Here is a 19,822-nt window from a genome sequence, read left to right on the forward strand (position 1 = left end):
TGAGCAGAGATTGTGTGTGGCAGGGAGTTCAGGTACTTGATGTAAGAAGGAACAATGAGGGAGCTGAGGGGGAGTGATCTGATCCTTTGCAACCTCCAGCCATACAAACAGCAGTGAACAGACCTCCCCCTGTCTCTCTCCCCCCCCCCCCCCCCCCCCCCCCCCCCAGGGCTCTGTGAGTGTGGGGGTCAGTGATACGTACAGTCATTAACCCAGCCGGGGTTATGTTACATCGTTATAGTTAGAATGCTGAGCACAGTTCTGTTGGCCATGTTATAAAAAGGATATCAAGGCTCTGGCGAGGACACAGAGAAGGTTGTCCTCGACATAGAATTTACAGTGCAGAAGGAGGCCATTCGGCCCATCGAGTCTGCACCAGCTCTGGGAAAGAGCACCCTACCCAAGGTCAACACCTCCACCCCATAACCCAGTAACCCCACTCAACACTAAGGGCAATTTTGGACACTAAGGGCAATTTATTATGGCCAATCCACCTAACCTGCACATCTTTGGACTGTGGGAGGAAACCGGAGCACCCGGAGGAAACCCACGCAGACACTGGGAGGATGTGCAGACTCCGCACAGACAGTGACCCAAGCCGGAATCGAACCTGGGGCCCTGGAGCTGTGAAGCAATTTTGCTATCCACAATGCTACCGTGCTGCCCTCGGTACATGGTAGGTTTACACGGATGATATCAGAAATGCATGGGGTTTACGCATCAGGAAAGGATCAACAGGCTGCATCTCTCTCTTTAAAAAAAAGGCTGAGAGGTGATCTAATATAGGTCTTTAAAATGGTGAAAAAAATCATAGAATTTATTGTACAGAAGGAGGCAATTTGGCCCATCGAGTCTGCACCGGCCCTTGGAAAGAGCACTCGACTTAGGCCCACGCCTCCACCCTATCCCCGTAACCCAACCTAACCTTTTGGACACTAAGGGGTAATTTAGCATGGCCAATCCACCTAACCTGCACATCTTTGGGCTGTGGGAGGAAACCGGAGCACCCGGAGGAAACCCACGCAGACACTGGGAGAACGTGCAGACTCCGCACAGGCAGTCACCCGAGGCCGGGATTGAACCCGGGTCCCTGGAGCTGTGAGGCAGCAGTGCTAACCACTGTGCCGCCCAAAACCTAATGTTATTGATCGAGTGGATAGAGACAGAATGTTTCCTCTTCTGGGGAGGAGAGTAGCTGGAGGCCGTCATTATAAGATAGTCAACAAGGAATCCACTCGGGAATGCAGAGGGAACGCCTCCACCCAGAGAGAGTGGTGAGAATGTGGGAGTCGCCGCCACGGGGAGCGGTTGATACGGTAACCTTTTCATAGAATTTACAGTGCAGACGGAGGCCATTCAGCCCATTGAGTCTGCACCGGCTCTTGGAAAGAGCGCCCTACCAAACTGCACACTATCCCCATAACCCAGTAACCCCACCCAACACTAAGGGCAATTTTGGACACTGAGGGCAATTTATCATGGCCAATCCACCTAACCTGCACACCTTTGGACTGTGGGAGGAAACCGGAGCACCCGGAGAAAACCCACGCACACATGGGGAGAACGTGCAGACTCCGCGCAGACAGTGACCCAAGCTGGGAATCTAACTTGGGACCCTGGAGCTGTGCAGCAACTGTGCTAACCACTGTGCTGCCGATATTGTAGACCGACATAAAGACATTTCCACCTCGGAGCAAGTCCAAAGGCAGGGCGATAAATATACAAGCGAGGCACGTATGAAATCCAATATGGAATTCGGGAGAAACCTTTTTACTCGAGAAGGTGGTCACGTTGACCTCACTACAATTAGAATGGTTAAAGTGAAGATGCCTATAACGGGAAGATAGATGGGCAAATTAGGGAGAAAGGAGCTGAAAGATTTATTAATGGGAGAGATGAAGAGTAATGGGGGGGGGGTGCAAGACTCTGCGGAACCTCGGGTTGGTTATTTCAATGCTGTAAAATTCGAAGTATGTTGTACAGCTGACTCGGTACGGATTAGGGACTCCCATATCCCTCTTCGTGACCGGCAAGTGGGACGTGAATTAACACGAAAAGGCAAGTGCTGCAGATGCTGGAAATCTGAAATATAAAACCGAAGAGGGCTGGACAAAGTCAGCAGGCCGGGCAGCATCTGTGGAGCGAGAAAGCTTTTCAGTCGGGTCTGACTCTTCAGAACGAAAGGGAGGCGGAAATGGGATGTTGATCAGTTGGGGGCTTGTGATCAGGAACAGACCCCAAGTCCAGAGCTCAGCTGCAAGGACCCAGCCACCGACACTTGTTTCTCAGTCCCCGGTTCCCCAGAGATGTAGGAATAAGGATTGCGTCTGAAGTGCTGCGATTAGAAAATCATCACGCCCAACAATCATTTCCCGAATTTCCCTCAATTACCTTCCCTTTCTCTACCGACGGCACAATTTTAACTGACAATTGATTCATCATCTCTCTGCATTCAGCCCAGCAATCAGCGGGTCAGGGCCATGGTGCCCAGATCATTTGCTTGTGGGCGTGTTGGTTGCTGGATTATAAAGTCCCGAACGTGTCAGCCCACTCAGAATCACCAGCAGTTCTTGGTGTTCTGCATCTCCCCCCCCCCCACCCCACCCAACGCGCCACCCTTCCCAGGAGCACACCCCAGCTGTTCAAAACACTCTGGGTAAAGGAACGTCCATTGGATGGCAGTCTGGAACCCGGCCAGGAAACCTCACACACAACACTTACTCCTCAGGGTATCTTCACAGACAACGTTCCTTCAGCTGCTAACTCAGTACCCTACCTTAATAGCCAAGCTATTCCACCAAGGCGTTGGGCGGTATCACCACCCCCCCCCCCCCCCCCACCACTCCCGGCCGGGTGGAAGAATCGCCGGGGTGCCGCGTGAATTGTGCCACGCCGCCTCGCCCCCCGCATGCGATTCTCCCCCCCCGAAACCAGCACCGCCGCTAATCGCGCCGGGCCGCTCGGAGGATCGCCACAAACGGCGAGCGGCGATTCTCCGGCCCGGATGGGCCGAGCGGCCGCACGTAAACGGCCTAGCCCCGCCGGCGCCGTCCACACCTGGTCACTGCCAGCGGGTACTTGTCGCAAAGGCTTTGGGGGGCGCCCTGTGGGGAGGGGCGGGGGAGGGAGGCTCCGTTCCCGGGGGAGCCTTCGGAGTGGCCTGGTATGCGATCGGGACCAACCGATCGGCGGGCCGGCCTCTCAGTCGGCGGGCTTCCTCTCTTCCGCCGGCGAGCCTGGATCCATCCGCCATGTTTGTGCGGGGCGGCCTGGGGGAGGACGGCCACCACGCAGGCGCTCGTTGGCGCCGGCCCAACTGCGCATGCGCAGGACCCAAGGTGCCGTGTCTTTTACGCCGCGCCGGGCCTGGGACGCTGTGCCGAGGCCCCGCTACTGCAAATCGGGCCACGCCCCAGCCAGCCCCAAGGAGGCCCCAGAATGGGGGGCGCAATTCTCCGAAATGGAGACAAAGTCCTGACGCCGGAGTGAAAACCGGAGTGTTTCACTCCGGCGTCGGAACCCTCTCCAACCCCCCCTATTCCCCCGCCCCGGGGGGCTAGGAGCGGCGTCGCGTATTTTACGCGCGCTGGGCCTTGGCGCCGTGTAAAAAGCGGCGGCGCGTCAAAGACGCGGCTGGCGTCGCATCAATGACGTCACCTGTGCATGCGTGGGTTGGCCGGCACCAACCGTGCGTGCGCGACTGCCGTCCTCCCCGAGGCCGTCCCGAAAGAAGATGGCGGATGGATCATGCGGGGCGGCGGAGGAAAGAAGGTCCTCCTTTAGCAAGGCCGGCCCGCTGATCGGTGGGCACTGATCGCGGGCCAGACCCTATTGGAGGCTCCCCCAGTGCAGGAACCCCCCCCCCCCCCCAGTTCCCGCTGGCAGCGACCAGGTGTGGACAGCGCCGGCGGGAACCTGGCGTGCTGGGGCGGCCGCTCGGCCCATCCGGGCCGGAGACTCGCAGCTCGCCTTTCGCAAACGGCGAGCGGCGATTCTCCGAGCAGCCAGCCGTGATTCTCGCGGCGCCGGTTTGGGGAGAGGGGGAAGAATCGCGTGCGGGTGTCGGGGCGGGGTGGCGGGACTCGCATGGCACCCCCGCGATTCTCCCACCCGGCGTGGGGGGGTGAATTCCGCCTGGGGGTCTGGAAACGGGCGCCGATGCCGGAGTAAAACTCTCCGGCGTCAGCACTTAGACTCCCGTTGGGAGAATCCCACCCCACGTCCTTTAAACACCAGGGTGACTGGGAGATTCTCCCAGTCGTGTCCGGGACAGTAGCGTGTAATTGCTGGAAGGTTGACGCTCCTACAGTGGACACAGAACAATGTACTTAAACTTGAACAGAGATCCTGAGCCTAATCCTTGGAGTTCATTTGCCTGCAGGCTCTGAACTTTCTTTTCACTTTAAGGCCAGACCATTAACAGCAGAGGAAGGCGAATCCTTGTTATATGCGCGATCCGTAATGCATAGCGAGGTAATGTCGAAAATGATACATCAACTGGTTGTGTTTAATTGTGTGTGGAAGCGAGAGAGATCTTTGTTCTGCCAACTGACTGATCACTAACTATGTTGTAATAGCTACTAAACCTCTAAAGTGTAGTTAAATGGGGTGAGGAGCAGCTGAACAACATTTCGGTACGTGAGTCAGTTAATGAGCTTGAGGGAGCTGGTCAATGTGTTTGAAGTTCGACTCACCGAGCTGATCAGTTAGTCGTGTTTTTAAAAGTAATTTACCAATAACGTCTACAAAAATGTGATTTGCAGATTTAAGGCCATCCTTGATGTTCATGTCTTGGAGTTAACTTACACCGAGTCCTCTTTGGTTCATCTCTGTGCTCGCTGACCGACAGTCTGGCACAGTCTCGATATGAACATTTCTAAAAAATATAAATTTAGAATACCCAATTATATATATTTTGTCCAATTAAGGGGCAATTTAGCGTGGCCAATCCACCTAACCTGCACATCTTTGGGTTGTGGGGGCGAAACCCACGCAAACACGGGGAGAATGTGCAAACTCCACACGGACAGTGACCCAGAGCCCGGATCGAACCTGGGTCCTCACTGCCGCAGTCCCAGTGCTAACCACTGCGCCACCGTGCTGCCCCTTATTTAAACATTTTCACCCGTGTTTCCACAAATAGCTCTCTGGCCTTGCTCCTCTGTAACCTCCTCCAGCTGAAGGAAAGGTTGGAGGGAGCAATGCCATAGGAAGAGTCCATTCAGCCCCTTTAATCTGCCCGGCTATTCATAGATCCTGCCTGACCTTAAATTCGATTTACACCCATTAAGTACACCTCACAAATGCCTTACTAATCCAAGTTTTAAAAGTTTCCATTGACTTGCAGGGTTAACTGTTTTTTGGGCGGGTTGGGGCAGGGGGGTGTAATGGGGGGGGGGGGGGGGGGGGGGGGGGGCGGGGGACAGTGGTAATGAGTTTCCAGCACCCCGGAATGACCTGGATTCAATTCATTCTGATTTGCCTGTTCTCTGGGACTCCCAACCCGTCCCAGAAGAAACAGTTTCTCTCGATTGACGCCATCAACTCCTCTAATCATCTTCAAAAAACTCCTTTTCATCATCACAACGGAGAGAGAGAGAGAGCAGCAAACATGTCAAAGCAGTCAGCTTCCTTTGGGAGCTGCTAATTGTACGGGCTGAGTGAAGGTGCATTGCGGGGGAGGGCACAGATTTCGGAGTTGGGTTTTACCCAGACATGAGGAGAAATGATGTCTAAACGGGTGGGAAGATTGCAGTCCACTCAACTCCACTGAAGTTACTCCACTGTGTGTGGGTCTCCCGAGGTTCTGAACAGGGATTTCGAACTGGCCTGAATCTCTGCGCTGTCAGTTCTCGGCCTTGCTATCTTGTTAGCACCAGGTAACCTGAAAACAACCCTTCCGCTATCCTGTGCTGTGCCCGTATTGGGTTATTGATTCGACCTGTCAGCTCATCCCACACCCCAAAGCGACACTGCTGTGACTAAAAAGCTCCTTCATGTTGGGAACAAATCTGTCTTTACTCCCAAATTTAATAACACAATTTTTGTTTTTAAAAAGGGAGAGATGCATCTTGTTTTTGGCTTTGGGGTACCTCGGGTGGTTTAATTGACCTTTGCTGCTCTCGCTGCCTGATGCCAATTGTTCTAACCTCCACCAGCGGCGGTCCAGAGAAAGAAAGACTTTTACAGCCAATCAAGTACATTTCCAAGTGTAGTCAGCTGTTGCAATGTAGGAAGAATCAATTTGCACACAGCCAGATGTCAACAGACAGTGTGATAAACGGCAGATAGTCCGTTTTATTGATGTTGAAGAATAAATAATGTCTGACAGAGACCCTGCTGCACTTCTGGGATCTTTTACACCCAATTGAAGAACATTTGGAGTGGGACATGAACCCATCGTGACACAGTTAAACATGCTGCCCTTTAAGAAACTGCTAGCCTCTCAATTGGTTATTTGACAATCTGGGAAATAACAGCCACCTCCAGCACCATCTATGTATGTCTAGCTCTAGCTCTATCTCTATCTCTATCCCTCACTCTCATTCCATCTCTCTTTCTATCTATCTCTCTCCCTCTCTCTCTGTCTATCTCTCTCTCTCTGTCTCGCCCTATCTCTATCTCTCTCTCTCTCGACCCCTATCTCTATCTCTCCCTATCTCTCTCCCTCTCTCCCCCTATCGCTATCTCTCCCTCTCTCTATCTGTCTCTCCATCTGACTCTCTCTCTCTATCTCCCTCTCTATCTCCCCCTCTCTATCTATCTATCTATCTCTCTCCCCCATCTCTATCTCTCCCTCTCCCTCTATCTATCTGTCTCTCTCCCTCTCTATCTCCCTCTCTATCTCCCCCTCTATCTCCCCTCTCTATCTCCCTCTCTATCTCCCCCTCTATCTCTCTCTCTATCATAGAATTTACATTGCAGAAGGAGGCCATTCAGCCCATCGAGTCTGCACCGGCTCTTGGAAAGAGCACCCTACCCAAGGTCAACACCGCCACCCTATCCCCATAACCCAGTAACCCCACCCAACACTAAGGGCAATTTTGGACACTAAGGGCAATTTATCATGGCCAATCCACCTAACCCGCACATCTTTGGACTGTGGGAGGAAACCGGAGCACCCGGAGGAAACCCACCCACACACGGGGAGGATGTGCAGACTCCGCACAGACAGTGACCCAAGCCAGAATCGAACCTGGGACCCTGGAGCTGTGAAGCAATTGTGCTATCCACAAGGCTACCGTGCTGCTCTCTATCTCTCTCTCTCTCTCTATCTATCTCTGTCTCTCCCTCTCTATCTCCCTCTCTATCTCCCTCTCTATCTCCCTCTCTATCTCCCTCTCTATCTCCCTCTCTATCTCCCTCTCTATCTATCTCTGTCTCTCTCTCTATCTCCCTCTCTATCTCTTGCTCTATCTCTCTCTATCTCCCTCTCTATCTCTCACTATCTCTCTCTCTCTCTCTATCTCCCTCGCTATCTCTCTCTCACTCTCTCTCTCCCATACTTGCTGCCAAATTGAATGGATTTGTTATCATCTCTTTGTGTGATATTGGAAGGGAAACGTGCCGTACGGTTGGATCATCGCTGCCTCACCTCCTGGAAACACAGTCTCTGGTTTTAGAAATCAACTAATGAGAAATCTGTTTCTCAATTAACCCCTAACCCTATCCATCAAAGGGGTCGGTGTGCGGTTAGCACATTAAGACATGATGCAAAGGTTTTCATTTGCTGCCCTTGTAAAGCATGTGGAATTTTATTTTTAAAACCCATGAGCTTTGTGTCGTGCAGGGAGGTTATAGGTTTGAACAAGTCTCGGAGTCCGTGTGTGACCACCCGGAAGGAGAATGATTGACTTCTCCAGTTTCCTACAGATTAGATTACCCCACACTGGCCTCATTAGGGACTGTACAGCGGGAGAGAGGAATGGAATTTGTGCATGACTCATCTTCCTTCAGCAGGCATCCAATCCAAAGCAAGATTACCTCAGGTGGTCTCAAGAGAAGGGTCGCTTAAAGCCTTGGGGCAAGGGTCATAATTAAGGTCACCAACCCTCGGAGACCATCCTGGAATTTCCAGGAATTCAAGATTCATATCCAGGAAATTGCTGTGAGTGAATTCCGGAGATAAATCATAATGGTGCTTTAAAAGTATCCTTTTCATTGTAATTTTTTGGTTACAAAAATATTGAGGAAGTATGAAATCCTCTGTACCTGGGTAGGGGGTGCAATTTTTGAATCTTCCTCCATGAATGCATCCAAGTAATTGTCAATTCAAGTCCAGGCCTTTGTCTCACCTGAGGCCTAAGGGAAGGGTCACAGCCTGTGTCCCACTTGAGGTCTAAGGGAATGTCGCACTTGAGGCCTGAGGGGAGGGTCACGGCCTATGTCCCACTTGAGGTCCAAAGTCAGGGTCATGGCATGTATCCTGCCCTAGAGCTAAGGGTGTGGGAGGAAGCGGAGGAAAATCATTGATTTTGGTTTAATTTCTAGGATTGGTCCTATTAATTGTTATTTAGAGGCTGTTTGGATTTGGGGAGCCTCATTTGATTCACAGATGCTTTGGATATTTATTCAAATGGACCATAAACACAGCATACCATTGCATTATGTTGGGCAGTACGGTGGCACGATGGTTAGCACTGTTGCCTCACGGCACCGAGGACCCTGGTTCGATCCTGGCTGGGTAACTGTCCGTGTGGATTTTGCACATTCTCGCCGTGTCTCTGTGGATCTCACCCCCACAACCCAAAGATGTGCAGGGTAGGTGGATTGACCACACTAAATTGCCCCTTAATTGAAAAAAAAAGAATTGGGTACTTTAAATTTATTTTAAAAAGCCATTACATGATGCTTGGTATTCTAAGGAAATTTGGCTACAATTGGAGATTCCACAGTTATGTGGGAATGTACCTTGACTGTACCCGAAACATGTCTTCTTTAAATTGATTCTAATTTATCTGCATCAGATCCATTCTTCCCCCATTGAAGTTGGCTGTCCCCCAGTTAATTATTCTTACTGTGAATTGTTCCTTCCCCTTTTCCATAGTCATCCTAAATCTTATAAAACAATGACTACAGTCCACTAAATGTTCTCCACTTGGCCCACCTCATTCCCAAGAACCAGCTCCAGCAGTGCCTCCCCTCTCATTGGACAGCAAACTTCCTGCGGTAGAAAGTTCTTGTGAACACTGTAGGAAGTCTTGCCCCTCTCTGACCTTTACACTACTCCTATCCCAGCCTATATTTGGATGATTAAAGTCCCCCATTATAAAAGCTCTGTAATGTCCTTGCAAATGTATTCCTCTGCAGTCTTCCCACTGGTTGATGGGCTGTCGACCACACAGAGCAATGTCATTGCATCTTTTTTGTTCCTGAACTCTAACCAAAAATTCTGTCCTTAACCCCTGAGATATCCAGCACTGCAGTGCTCTCTTTAAACCCCATACTGTCACTCCTCCCCCTTTTCTTCCTTTCCTATCATTCCTTGTGTCCAGGAAGATTTAACATCCAGTCTAGCCCTTTGAGCCAGATCTCTCTCATCCACAACATAATTTTTTCAGATGTCAAGCTTTTCCTGCAACCTACCAATCTTATTAACTACACTGAACATTCATACACACTAATCCTGATTTACACTGTATCACCTCCCTTACTCTGACCCCCACCCATTCAATGGCCTGCTTTGCTGTCCTATTTTTATATTCACTTGCATGTGGTACTGGGAGTAACCTGGAGTTTACTACTTTCGAGGTGCTTCTTGCTGATTGTGTACCTAGATCCCTAAATTCTGACTTCGGGACCACATCCCTCCTTCTACCCATGTCGCTGGTGCTGATGTGAACCCTAACAGTTAGCTGGCCATGCTCTCCATCTCCCCCAGAGTGCTTTGTAGCCGTTCAGTGACATCTTGACCCTGGCATCGGGGAGGCAACTCACCTCGGTGCCACCCGGCCCGCCCCGGCGACCGCGGTCTGCCCCTGGTCCACCCCCGGCCCATTTCGGCTCTCGATTCTCTCCTTAGGTAAGTGATAGGCCCTGAGCCTGGACCTCCATTTTGTTCTTCTCCCTGGTCTGCTGCTGTTTAGCACAGGGCTAAATCGCTGGCTTTGAAAGCAGATCAAGGCAGGCCAGCAGCACGGTTCGATTCCTGCATCAGCCTCCCCGAACAGGCGCCGGAATGTGGCGACTAGGGGCTTTTCACAGTAACTTCATTTGAAGCCTACTTGTGACAATAAGCGATTTTCATTTCATTTCATTTCATCTACTCCGGTAAGTCGGAGTAATACACTCTGTTGTGGGCTGGCATTGTATGTGTGTGGGTGTGTGGGGGGTGGGATTGAGTGCATAGACACTCACAAGTCATGGAGATAAATGGCATCCTCCTGCTATTGATTTCTGTCCTTGAGGAACAGGATAAACAACCAGACCATATGTTCATGACTTTAAAAGCCTCTGCAGCTAAAACCCCTCCATACGTGGCAACTGTGGGGGTGTGGCTTGGGGGGGGAAGTGGGGGAAGAGCAAACTGTTGCCAAATGAAAGAAAGTTGCAACTCTCCCTCTGAAAGAAGGGCAAAAGTGGTTGGATCTTACAAAAGTGGGGGCACGCTGATTTTGGTTTATATATTTGTTCTCTTTCTTTCCTTTCTAGAATCGTTTGCAGGAGAGTTTGAGGCTCTTTTCCTCCATCTGCAATAACATATTCTTCAGGACTACCTCCATGGTATGTTTAATGAGAAATTAATAAAGGATAGGTTAGAATATGAATGGAATATATGACCAGACTCTGTACAGCAGCCGAGGAGACTGAAGCTAGTTATTATGTTTTAATTACTGTGTATTATTATTATTATTATTATTATATGTTCAGTAGCTTTAACAAGGAAGGACTAAGTCTTGATTGGTTGAACATTGTTGGTGTGTTGATAAGATGTAACTATGCACGTATATGAGCTGACTCCGGGCTTACCTCTACTCGGCTCTCTGTCCAGCCCACAAATGACTCTAGTTTCAGGTCATGTGCTCTTTACATTACACTGGGGGTGGTACTGTCCCACTCTAATTCTTGCTATGCCAGATACCCTTATACTACATCACCCTGCACCAAATCTTTAGGCAACGTGTTTATTTTTCTTCCCCAATTAAAGGGCAATTTAGTGTGGCCAATCCACCTAGCCTGCACATCTTTGGGTTGTGGGGGTGAAACCCACGCAAACACAGGGAGAATGTGCAAACTCCACACGGACAGTGACCCGGGGCCGGGATCGGATGTAACACATTTACATTATAATAACCCCACTTTGTTGAGTCAGGGTTTGAGTTGTCGTTTGTGTTTCATCTTCTGACGCGCTTTTCCGAATCCTTGGAGTTGAACCTCTATTTGTCAACTCTCTTCATACACTCTGCTCGGGGACCACCAGCTTTTCCCATTCTTAGGGCAGCAAGGTGGCGCAGTGGGATAGCCCTGCACCCTCACGGCGCCGAGGTCCCAGGTTCGATCCCGGCTCTGGGTCACTGTCCGTGTGGAGTTTGCACGTTCTCCCCCTGTCTACGTGGATTTCGCCCCCGCAACCCAAAGATTTTTATTTTGTAAATTTAGTGTACCCAATTCATTTTTTCCAATTAAGGGGCAATTTAGCGTGGCCAATCCACCTAGCCTGCACATCTTTGGGTTGTGGGGGAGAATGTGCAAACTCCACACGGACAGTGACCCGGGGCCGGGATCGGATGTAACACATTTACATTATAATAACCCCACTTTGTTGAGTCAGGGTTTGAGTTGTCGTTTGTGTTTCATCTTCTGACGCGCTTTTCCGAATCCTTGGAGTTGAACCTCTATTTGTCAACTCTCTTCATACACTCTGCTCGGGGACCACCAGCTTTTCCCATTCTTAGGGCAGCAAGGTGGCGCAGTGGGATAGCCCTGCACCCTCACGGCGCCGAGGTCCCAGGTTCGATCCCGGCTCTGGGTCACTGTCCGTGTGGAGTTTGCACGTTCTCCCCCTGTCTACGTGGATTTCGCCCCCGCAACCCAAAGATTTTTATTTTGTAAATTTAGTGTACCCAATTCATTTTTTCCAATTAAGGGGCAATTTAGCGTGGCCAATCCACCTACCCTGCGCATCTTTGGGTTGTGGGGGCGAAACCCACGCAGACACGGGGAGAATGTCGCTGTCCATGTGGAGTTTGCACATTATCTCATATTACAGGGGCTGGTTTAGCACAGGGCTAAATACTTGGCTTTTAACGCAGACCAAGGCAGGCCAGCAGCGCGATAATGCCCCATGAGATAACGTGCAAACTCCACACGGACAGTGACCCAGAGCCGGGATCGAACCTGGGACCTCGGCGACGTGAGGCAACAGGGCTAACCCACTGCGCCACCGTGCTGCCCTTCACAAGCCAAAGATGTGCAGGGTAGGTGGATTGGCCACGCTAAATTGCCCCTTAATTGGAAAAAATAAATTGGGTACTTCATATTTAAAAAAAAAAAGAAGCTTTTCCCATTCTTCCCGGAGAGAGTGTTCACTCCGTTCATTGTGATACAAACCTGGTTTTTCTTTTTCTGGGTGGTCAGCCATGATCTCTGTGGGATTTGAAGGTCTCTCCCTGTTCTTTGGAGGTTCCTCATCAGTGGGCTAACTGATTGCAGTTTGGATTTTTTCGGGACTCTGTGTTCTTCAGTGTGTATCTGTGTCTCACTGAATCGCCAGGTGTTTGCGTGGGTTTCGTCCCCACAACCCAAAGATGTGCAGGCTAGGTGGATTGGCCGCGCTAAATTGCCCCTTCATTGGAAAAATGAATTGGGTACTCTAAATTTTTTATTTTTAGTAAAATCTGTGTCTCACTGAAGTGTTCCTGCACCCAGCATCATCTTGGTCATTAGCTGGAGGCCACACTGTCTGTGAAGCCGTGTTTATAGGGAGCACAACAGCGGCTGTTTGGAGCCTGGGGCTGGGGCTCGTTCTTCTGTTGCTGGTCATTTTCCTGTGTGAGGTACAGTGGTAATTACCTGAAGGTTTGGTTAGTCTAGAAGACCTTCTGCCGCCTGTAAAGAAATTGGACAAACCAGTTGTGTAAAGATAGTTCTGGGCTGAAGTCCCGCTGGTGAATCTCGTCACTGATGAGGAGGAGTGGCTGGGACTGGGCCCCAGTGGGCAGGAGACTGGAGCAGGGGCTTCAAACAGTTGCTGCAGGATATGACATCCAAGGGAGCAATGTCACTGGAGACATTGACCTGTTCAATTTTTAAAATAAAAATTGTGACTTGTGGTGTGTAAAGAATTTCGATCACTTTGGATCCATTTTAGGGACACTGTCCCATTGTGGATAAGGAGAGAGAGATAGGTCTGCCCAATTGCACACGTCTCACTCGTCCCCTCCCCCAGCGGTCTGACCGACCCCTCCCCCACCGGTCTGACCGACCCCTCCCCCACCGGTCTGACCGACCCCTCCCCCACCGGTCTGACCGACCCCCTCCCTCGCCGGTCTGACCGACCCCTCCCTCGCCGGTCTGACCGACCCCTCCCCCACCGGTCTGACCGACCCCCTCCCCCACCGGTCTGACCGACCCCCTCCCCCACCGGTCTGACCGACCCCTCCCTCGCCGGTCTGACCGACCCCTCCCCCACCGGTCTGACCGACCCCCTCCCTCGCCGGTCTGACCGACCCCTCCCCCACCGGTCTGACCGACCCCCTCCCTCGCCGGTCTGACCGACCCCTCTCTCGCCGGTCTGACCGACCCCTCCCTCACCGGTCTGACCGACCCCTCCCTCACCGGTCTGACCGACCCCCTCCCCCACCGGTCTGACCGACCCCCTCCCTCACCGGTCTGACCGACCCCTCCCCCACCGGTCTGACCGACCCCCTCCCCCACCGGTCTGACCGACCCCTCCCCCACCGGTCTGGCCGACCCCTCCCCCACCGGTCTGGCCGACCCCTCCCCCACCGGTCTGACCGACCCCTCCCTCACCGGTCTGACTAACCCCTCCCCCACCGGTCTGACCGACCCCTCCCCCACCGGTCTGACCGACCCCCTCCCCCACCGGTCTGGTCGACCCCTCCCTCACCGGTCTGACCGACCCCCTCCCCCGCCGGTCTGACCGACCCCTCCCTCACCGGTCTGACCGACCCCCTCCCCCACCGGTCTGACGGACCCCTCCCTCACCGGTCTGACCGACCCCTCCCTCACCGGTCTGACCGACCCCTCCCCCACCGGTCTGACCGACCCCCTCCCTCGCCGGTCTGACCGACCCCTCCCCCACCGGTCTGACTGACCCCTCCCCCACCGGTCTGACCGACCCCCTCCCCCACCGGTCTGACCGACCCCCTCCCCCACTGGTCTGACCGACCCCTCCCTCGCCGGTCTGACCGACCCCTCCCTCGCCGGTCTGACCGACCCCTCCCCCACCGGTCTGACCGACCCCCTCCCTCGCCGGTCTGACCGACTCCTCCCCCACCGGTCTGACCGACCCCTCTCTCGCCGGTCTGACCGACCCCTCCCTCACCGGTCTGACCGACCCCTCCCTCACCGGTCTGACCGACCCCCTCCCCCACCGGTCTGACCGACCCCCTCCCTCACCGGTCTGACCGACCCCTCCCCCACCGGTCTGACCGACCCCCTCCCCCACCGGTCTGACCGACCCCTCCCCCACCGGTCTGGCCGACCCCTCCCCCACCGGTCTGACCGACCCCTCCCTCACCGGTCTGACTGACCCCTCCCCCACCGGTCTGACCGACCCCTCCCCCACCGGTCTGACCGACCCCCTCCCCCACCGGTCTGGCCGACCCCTCCCTCACCGGTCTGACCGACCCCCTCCCCCGCCGGTCTGACCGACCCCTCCCTCACCGGTCTGACCGACCCCCTCCCCCACCGGTCTGACGGACCCCTCCCTCACCGGTCTGACCGACCCCTCCCTCACCGGTCTGACCGACCCCTCCCCCACCGGTCTGGCCGACCCCTCCCCCACCGGTCTGACCGACCCCCTCCCTCACCGGTCTGACCGACCCCTCCCTCACCGGTCTGACCGACCCCCTCCCTCACCGGTCTGACCGACCCCTCCCCCACCGGTCTGACCGACCCCTCCCCCACCGGTCTGACCGACCCCCTCCCTCACCGGTCTGACCGACCCCCTCCCTCACCGGTCTGACCGACCCCCTCCCCCACCGGTCTGACCGACCCCTCCCTCACCGGTCTGACTGACCCCTCCCCCACCGGTCTGACCGACCCCTCCCTCACCGGTCTGACCGACCCCCTCCCTCACCGGTCTGACCGACCCCTCCCTCACCGGTCTGACCGACCCCCTCCCTCACCGGTCTGACCGACCCCCTCCCTCGCCGGTCTGACCGACCCCTCCCCCACCGGTCTGACCGACCCCTCCCCCACCGGTCTGACCGCCCCCTCCCTCGCCGGTCTGACCGACCCCACCGGTCTGACCGACCCCCTCCCTCGCCGGTCTGACCGACCCCTCCCCCACCGGTCTGACCGCCCCCTCCCTCGCCGGTCTGACCGACCCCTCCCCCACCGGTCTGACCGACCCCCTCCCCCACCGGTCTGACCGACCCCTCCCTCACCGGTCTGACCGACCCCCTCCCCCACCGGTCTGACCGACCCCCTCCCCCACCGGTCTGACCGACCCCCTCCCCCACCGGTCTGACCGACCCCTCCCTCACCGGTCTGACCGACCCCTCCCTCACCGGTCTGACCGACCCCTCCCTCACCGGTCTGACCGACCCCTCCCCCACCGGTCTGACCGACCCCCTCCCCCACCGGTCTGACCGACCCCTCCCCCACCGGTCTGACCGACCCCCTCCCTCACCGGTCTGACCGACCCCTCCCCCACCGGTCTGACCGACCCCCTCCCCCACCGGTCTGACCGACCCCTCCCTCACCGGTCTGACCGACCCCCTCTCTCACCGGTCTGACCGACCCCCTCCCCCACCGGTCTGACCGACCCCTCCCCCACCGGTCTGACCGACCCCCTCTCTCACCGGTCTGACCGACCCCTCCCTCACCGGTCTGACCGACCCCCTCCCCCACCGGTCTGACCGACCCCCTCCCTCACCGGTCTGACCGACCCCTCCCTCGCCGGTCTGACCGACCCCCTCCCCCACCGGTCTGACCGACCCCTCCCTCACCGGTCTGACCGACCCCTCCCTCACCGGTCTGACCGACCCCTCCCCCACCGGTCTGACCGACCCCTCCCCCACCGGTCTGACCGACCCCTCCCCCACCGGTCTGACCGACCCCTCCCCCACCGGTCTGACCGACCCCTCCCTCACCGGTCTGACCGACCCCTCCCTCACCGGTCTGGCCGACCCCCTCCCCCACCGGTCTGACCGACCCCTCCCCCACCGGTCTGACCGACCCCTCCCTCACCGGTCTGACCGACCCCTCCCTCACCGGTCTGACCGACCCCTCCCTCACCGGTCTGACCGACCCCTCCCCCACCGGTCTGACCGACCCCCTCCCCCACCAGTCTGACCGACCCCTCCCCCACCGGTCTGACCGACCCCTCCCCCACCGGTCTGACCGACCCCCTCCCCCACCGGTCTGACCGACCCCTCCCTCGCCGGTCTGACCGACCCCCTCCCCCACCGGTCTGGCCGACCCCCTCCCTCAGTTGCCTTTCTTTCTATCCCCCACCCCCTCCTCCATTCTTTCAAAATAACATCCCCTCAGTTTCATTGTTGCTCCTACTCCATATTTCCTAACCTTGGAGTTGAGAGGACTTTGTGTCCTGAGGGATCCTGGGTTGCAATGACAGCGTGTCTCTGAGACTTGTGGGTAGGTGTTTTCAGAGCGATGTTAAGCCTGCCACCAAGGCCATTCCTTTCACTGCCGCTGGGCAGTGGGGGAGCTAAATTCACCAAGTCCGGGGACCGTGGTAGGGAGAGGGGCCAGTGATGGAGGGAGACCATTGACTTGACCAACTTTGCCATGAACCCTCCCGTACCCCCACTGAAGTCTCTGGGAAGGAATCAATCCCATTGGAATTAAATCCTCGGTGACATCCTTTAACAACAGTCTTTACCTTGAGAAAGATGTCATTGAAAACCTGACGATGATCACAAAACACTTAACTTGACTCGCAAGGAACAACAGAGAAAAGATAGCACTGATTGATTTCTTTTCTTTCATGAAATCATTCAATGTAGGAGTTATTTGAGTGAATGTTGAAGGTTTTAACACTAGAATTGTTAAGTAATACGGACTGGTGGGTGTGGTGTTGTTTGTGTTGCTAAATTCAGGATGGTTGGCATAATGTTCACAAAGACCATAATATAGCTTTAACTTGAACAAAGCTATAAATTTTTTAACACTAATTTGGATTTGACCCATACTGATTTGACTGTGCGGAGTCTGCACGTTCTCCCCGTGTGTGCGTGGGTTTCCTCCGGCTGCTCCGGTTTCCTCCCACAGTCCAAAGATGTGCAAGTTAGGTGGATTGGCCATGATAAATTGCCCTTAGTGACCAAAAAAGGTTAGGAGGGGTTATTGGGTTACGGGGATGGTGGAAGTGAGGGCTTGGGTGGGTTGGTGCAGACGCGATGGGCCGAATGGCCTCCTTCTGCACTGTATGTTCTATGTACTCCTAAATAATACACAGTTGATAATTAACATATAATCTACACTCATCTACAAAACTATTAGAAACTATAATCTGCTCTCACTCACATTATCTTTCTTTCAGTCTGTCCTCTAGCTATCTCCTTCACTTTTCTCCCCCCAAGGCTTAGCATCAATGTCTTATATACTTGTAACTCTAGCTCCCTCTAGTGGCTGATCAAGACATTTCATTAACCCTTCCAGTTCTTACATTTATGATAATACCACAGTGGGGTTTGTAACGAGGGGGTGGGGTGGGAGGGGTCTGTGGGGAGAGGAGTTTATGTAGGGTGGGGGGGGGGGGGGATGTTTTCTGCGGGAGAGTCTTCGGGGAAGCAGAAAGGAAAATTCTGAGGAATTCTCACCCTAATAATTTTAAATGCAGCCCCCCCCCCCCCCCCCCCCCCCAGGCCACATCTCAATCAGCGAGCTATTTTAAGCCTGTCCACCTGTGACCTCTAATTAATCCGGTTCCACTTATTACTAATTATGCCTGCCATTTGTAATTAGAATGTTGCCAATAATTGATGGCAAATGGTCATTTCTGTTACGCTTGACAATCTTACTTACCATTATTCTCCACTAAATGGATTAATTTAAGCGCCTCCATTTCTCCTCCTTAATAAGATATTATTCATTGCTGCTTCCCTGATTGGACAAAGTTCTCCTGATGTTCTGCAATCTGCCTCCTAATTACATCATCAGTGAGGGAACTCGCCTCAAACAATAGGCATCTTTTCCACTAATTCCCATGTTAATTATTCATGTTGGTTGTTTATTGAATCGGTAAGGATAAAATCCCAAGAAGTTAAACCACAAACACAAATTGAGCGTGGCCTTAAAAGTACTCCGGCTAATTTAATTTTTGATATTATTTGACTACGAGGGTTAATCTGTTCACGTTCTGAAATGAATTGCTTTCTCTTCCCTTAGATCTTATTTCTGAACAAAATTGATCTGTTCCAAGAGAAGGTTTTGCACTCGGGGCGACATCTCCGACTGTATTTTGCACAGTACAGAGGTATGTAGATTCAGGGGCCTGGTGTCTGCCTCCGGGTCTGCGTGGTGGGCACTTTCTCACCTTGCTTTGTGTACTTCGAGAGGGGACGGCGGGGTCTTGGGCTGGGGAGCGGGGGTCTGTAAGAGTTGTCCGTCATGCAGTACCGCGCCCAACTTGCCCGATTGTCCCAAAAGGTGCAACGTGAGGCTCCGTCAGTAACATGTCTCAACTCTGAAACGTGAGGCTCAGTCAGTAACATGTCCCAACTCTGAATCAGAAGGGTCACACGTTGAAGTCCCTCCACAGTGGTGTGGGCGCCGTACTGAGAGAGTGCTGCACTGCTGGAGGTGCAGTCATTTGGATATGGTATTAAATCATCGCATCGCTGTTTGCGGGAGTTTCCTGTGCGCGTATTGGCTGAGAAAATTTCCAAAATAGTTATTTTTGCCTCCGTAATCACCAGGGAGACTAACAAAGTGGACATATCATTGGGAGACCAGAAAGGATACAGAGGTAGTTCACTTAGAAATGAAGGGTAAAACCCCATGATTAGATGGATTGCACCCACACATATTAAATTATTTAGGGAAGAGACAGCAGAAACAATGTTACATATGTAAATATTTTTATAACATTTGTAAAGGACTGGGAAGACAGTGAATGGGATCCCTATATTTAAAAAAGAAGAGAGAGAGAATCCAGGGAACTACAGATAAGTTAGCTTCACATCAGTGGTAGGAAAGATATTTGACTTTTTTTGAAGGTGCAAAAGGATTGACAGGAAGAGTAAACGAGGAGAATGCAGGAGGTGTCATTAAATTTAGATTTTCAAAAGGCCTTTGGATTATGTACCATGTGGCAGGCTCACAGCTAAGGTCAGAGGTTGTGAAGTCTGGGGACAACAAATTGGTAGCACTCTGGTTACAAAGCAGGAAACAGAAAGTAGAGGTTAAGGGTGTAAGGTTTAGGGTTATGAGGTATAAAACCCTTCGAAATTAAAACAAACTCTTAAGAAATCTGGATTTTTCATTTCTAACATTAGGATCCTCAGTTGCACTTGACCTACAAGGTACAAATAACCAATATTTATGAATGAATTTAGGGCAGCTCGGTTGCACAGTGGTTAGCACTGCTGCCGCACAGCGCCAGGGACCCGGGTTTGATTCCGGCCTCGGGTGACTCTCCGTCCAGAGTCTGCACGTTCTCCCCCTGTCT

General features: G+C 53.3%; 1 protein-coding gene across 1 annotated transcript in view; it reads left to right on the forward strand.

The window, feature by feature from the left end:
• The window catches only part of gnav1 (guanine nucleotide binding protein (G protein) alpha v1), a 196,135-nt gene that overhangs the window by 166,955 nt on the left and 9,358 nt on the right, over positions 1–19,822 (forward strand). The window contains 2 exon segments of the mRNA XM_072483654.1: positions 10,651–10,722; positions 18,541–18,628. Of these exon segments, the coding sequence (XP_072339755.1) occupies positions 10,651–10,722; positions 18,541–18,628 (160 nt within the window).

Source organism: Scyliorhinus torazame, chromosome 18 (assembly GCF_047496885.1).
Source record: "Scyliorhinus torazame isolate Kashiwa2021f chromosome 18, sScyTor2.1, whole genome shotgun sequence".
Taxonomy (NCBI): domain Eukaryota; kingdom Metazoa; phylum Chordata; class Chondrichthyes; order Carcharhiniformes; family Scyliorhinidae; genus Scyliorhinus; species Scyliorhinus torazame.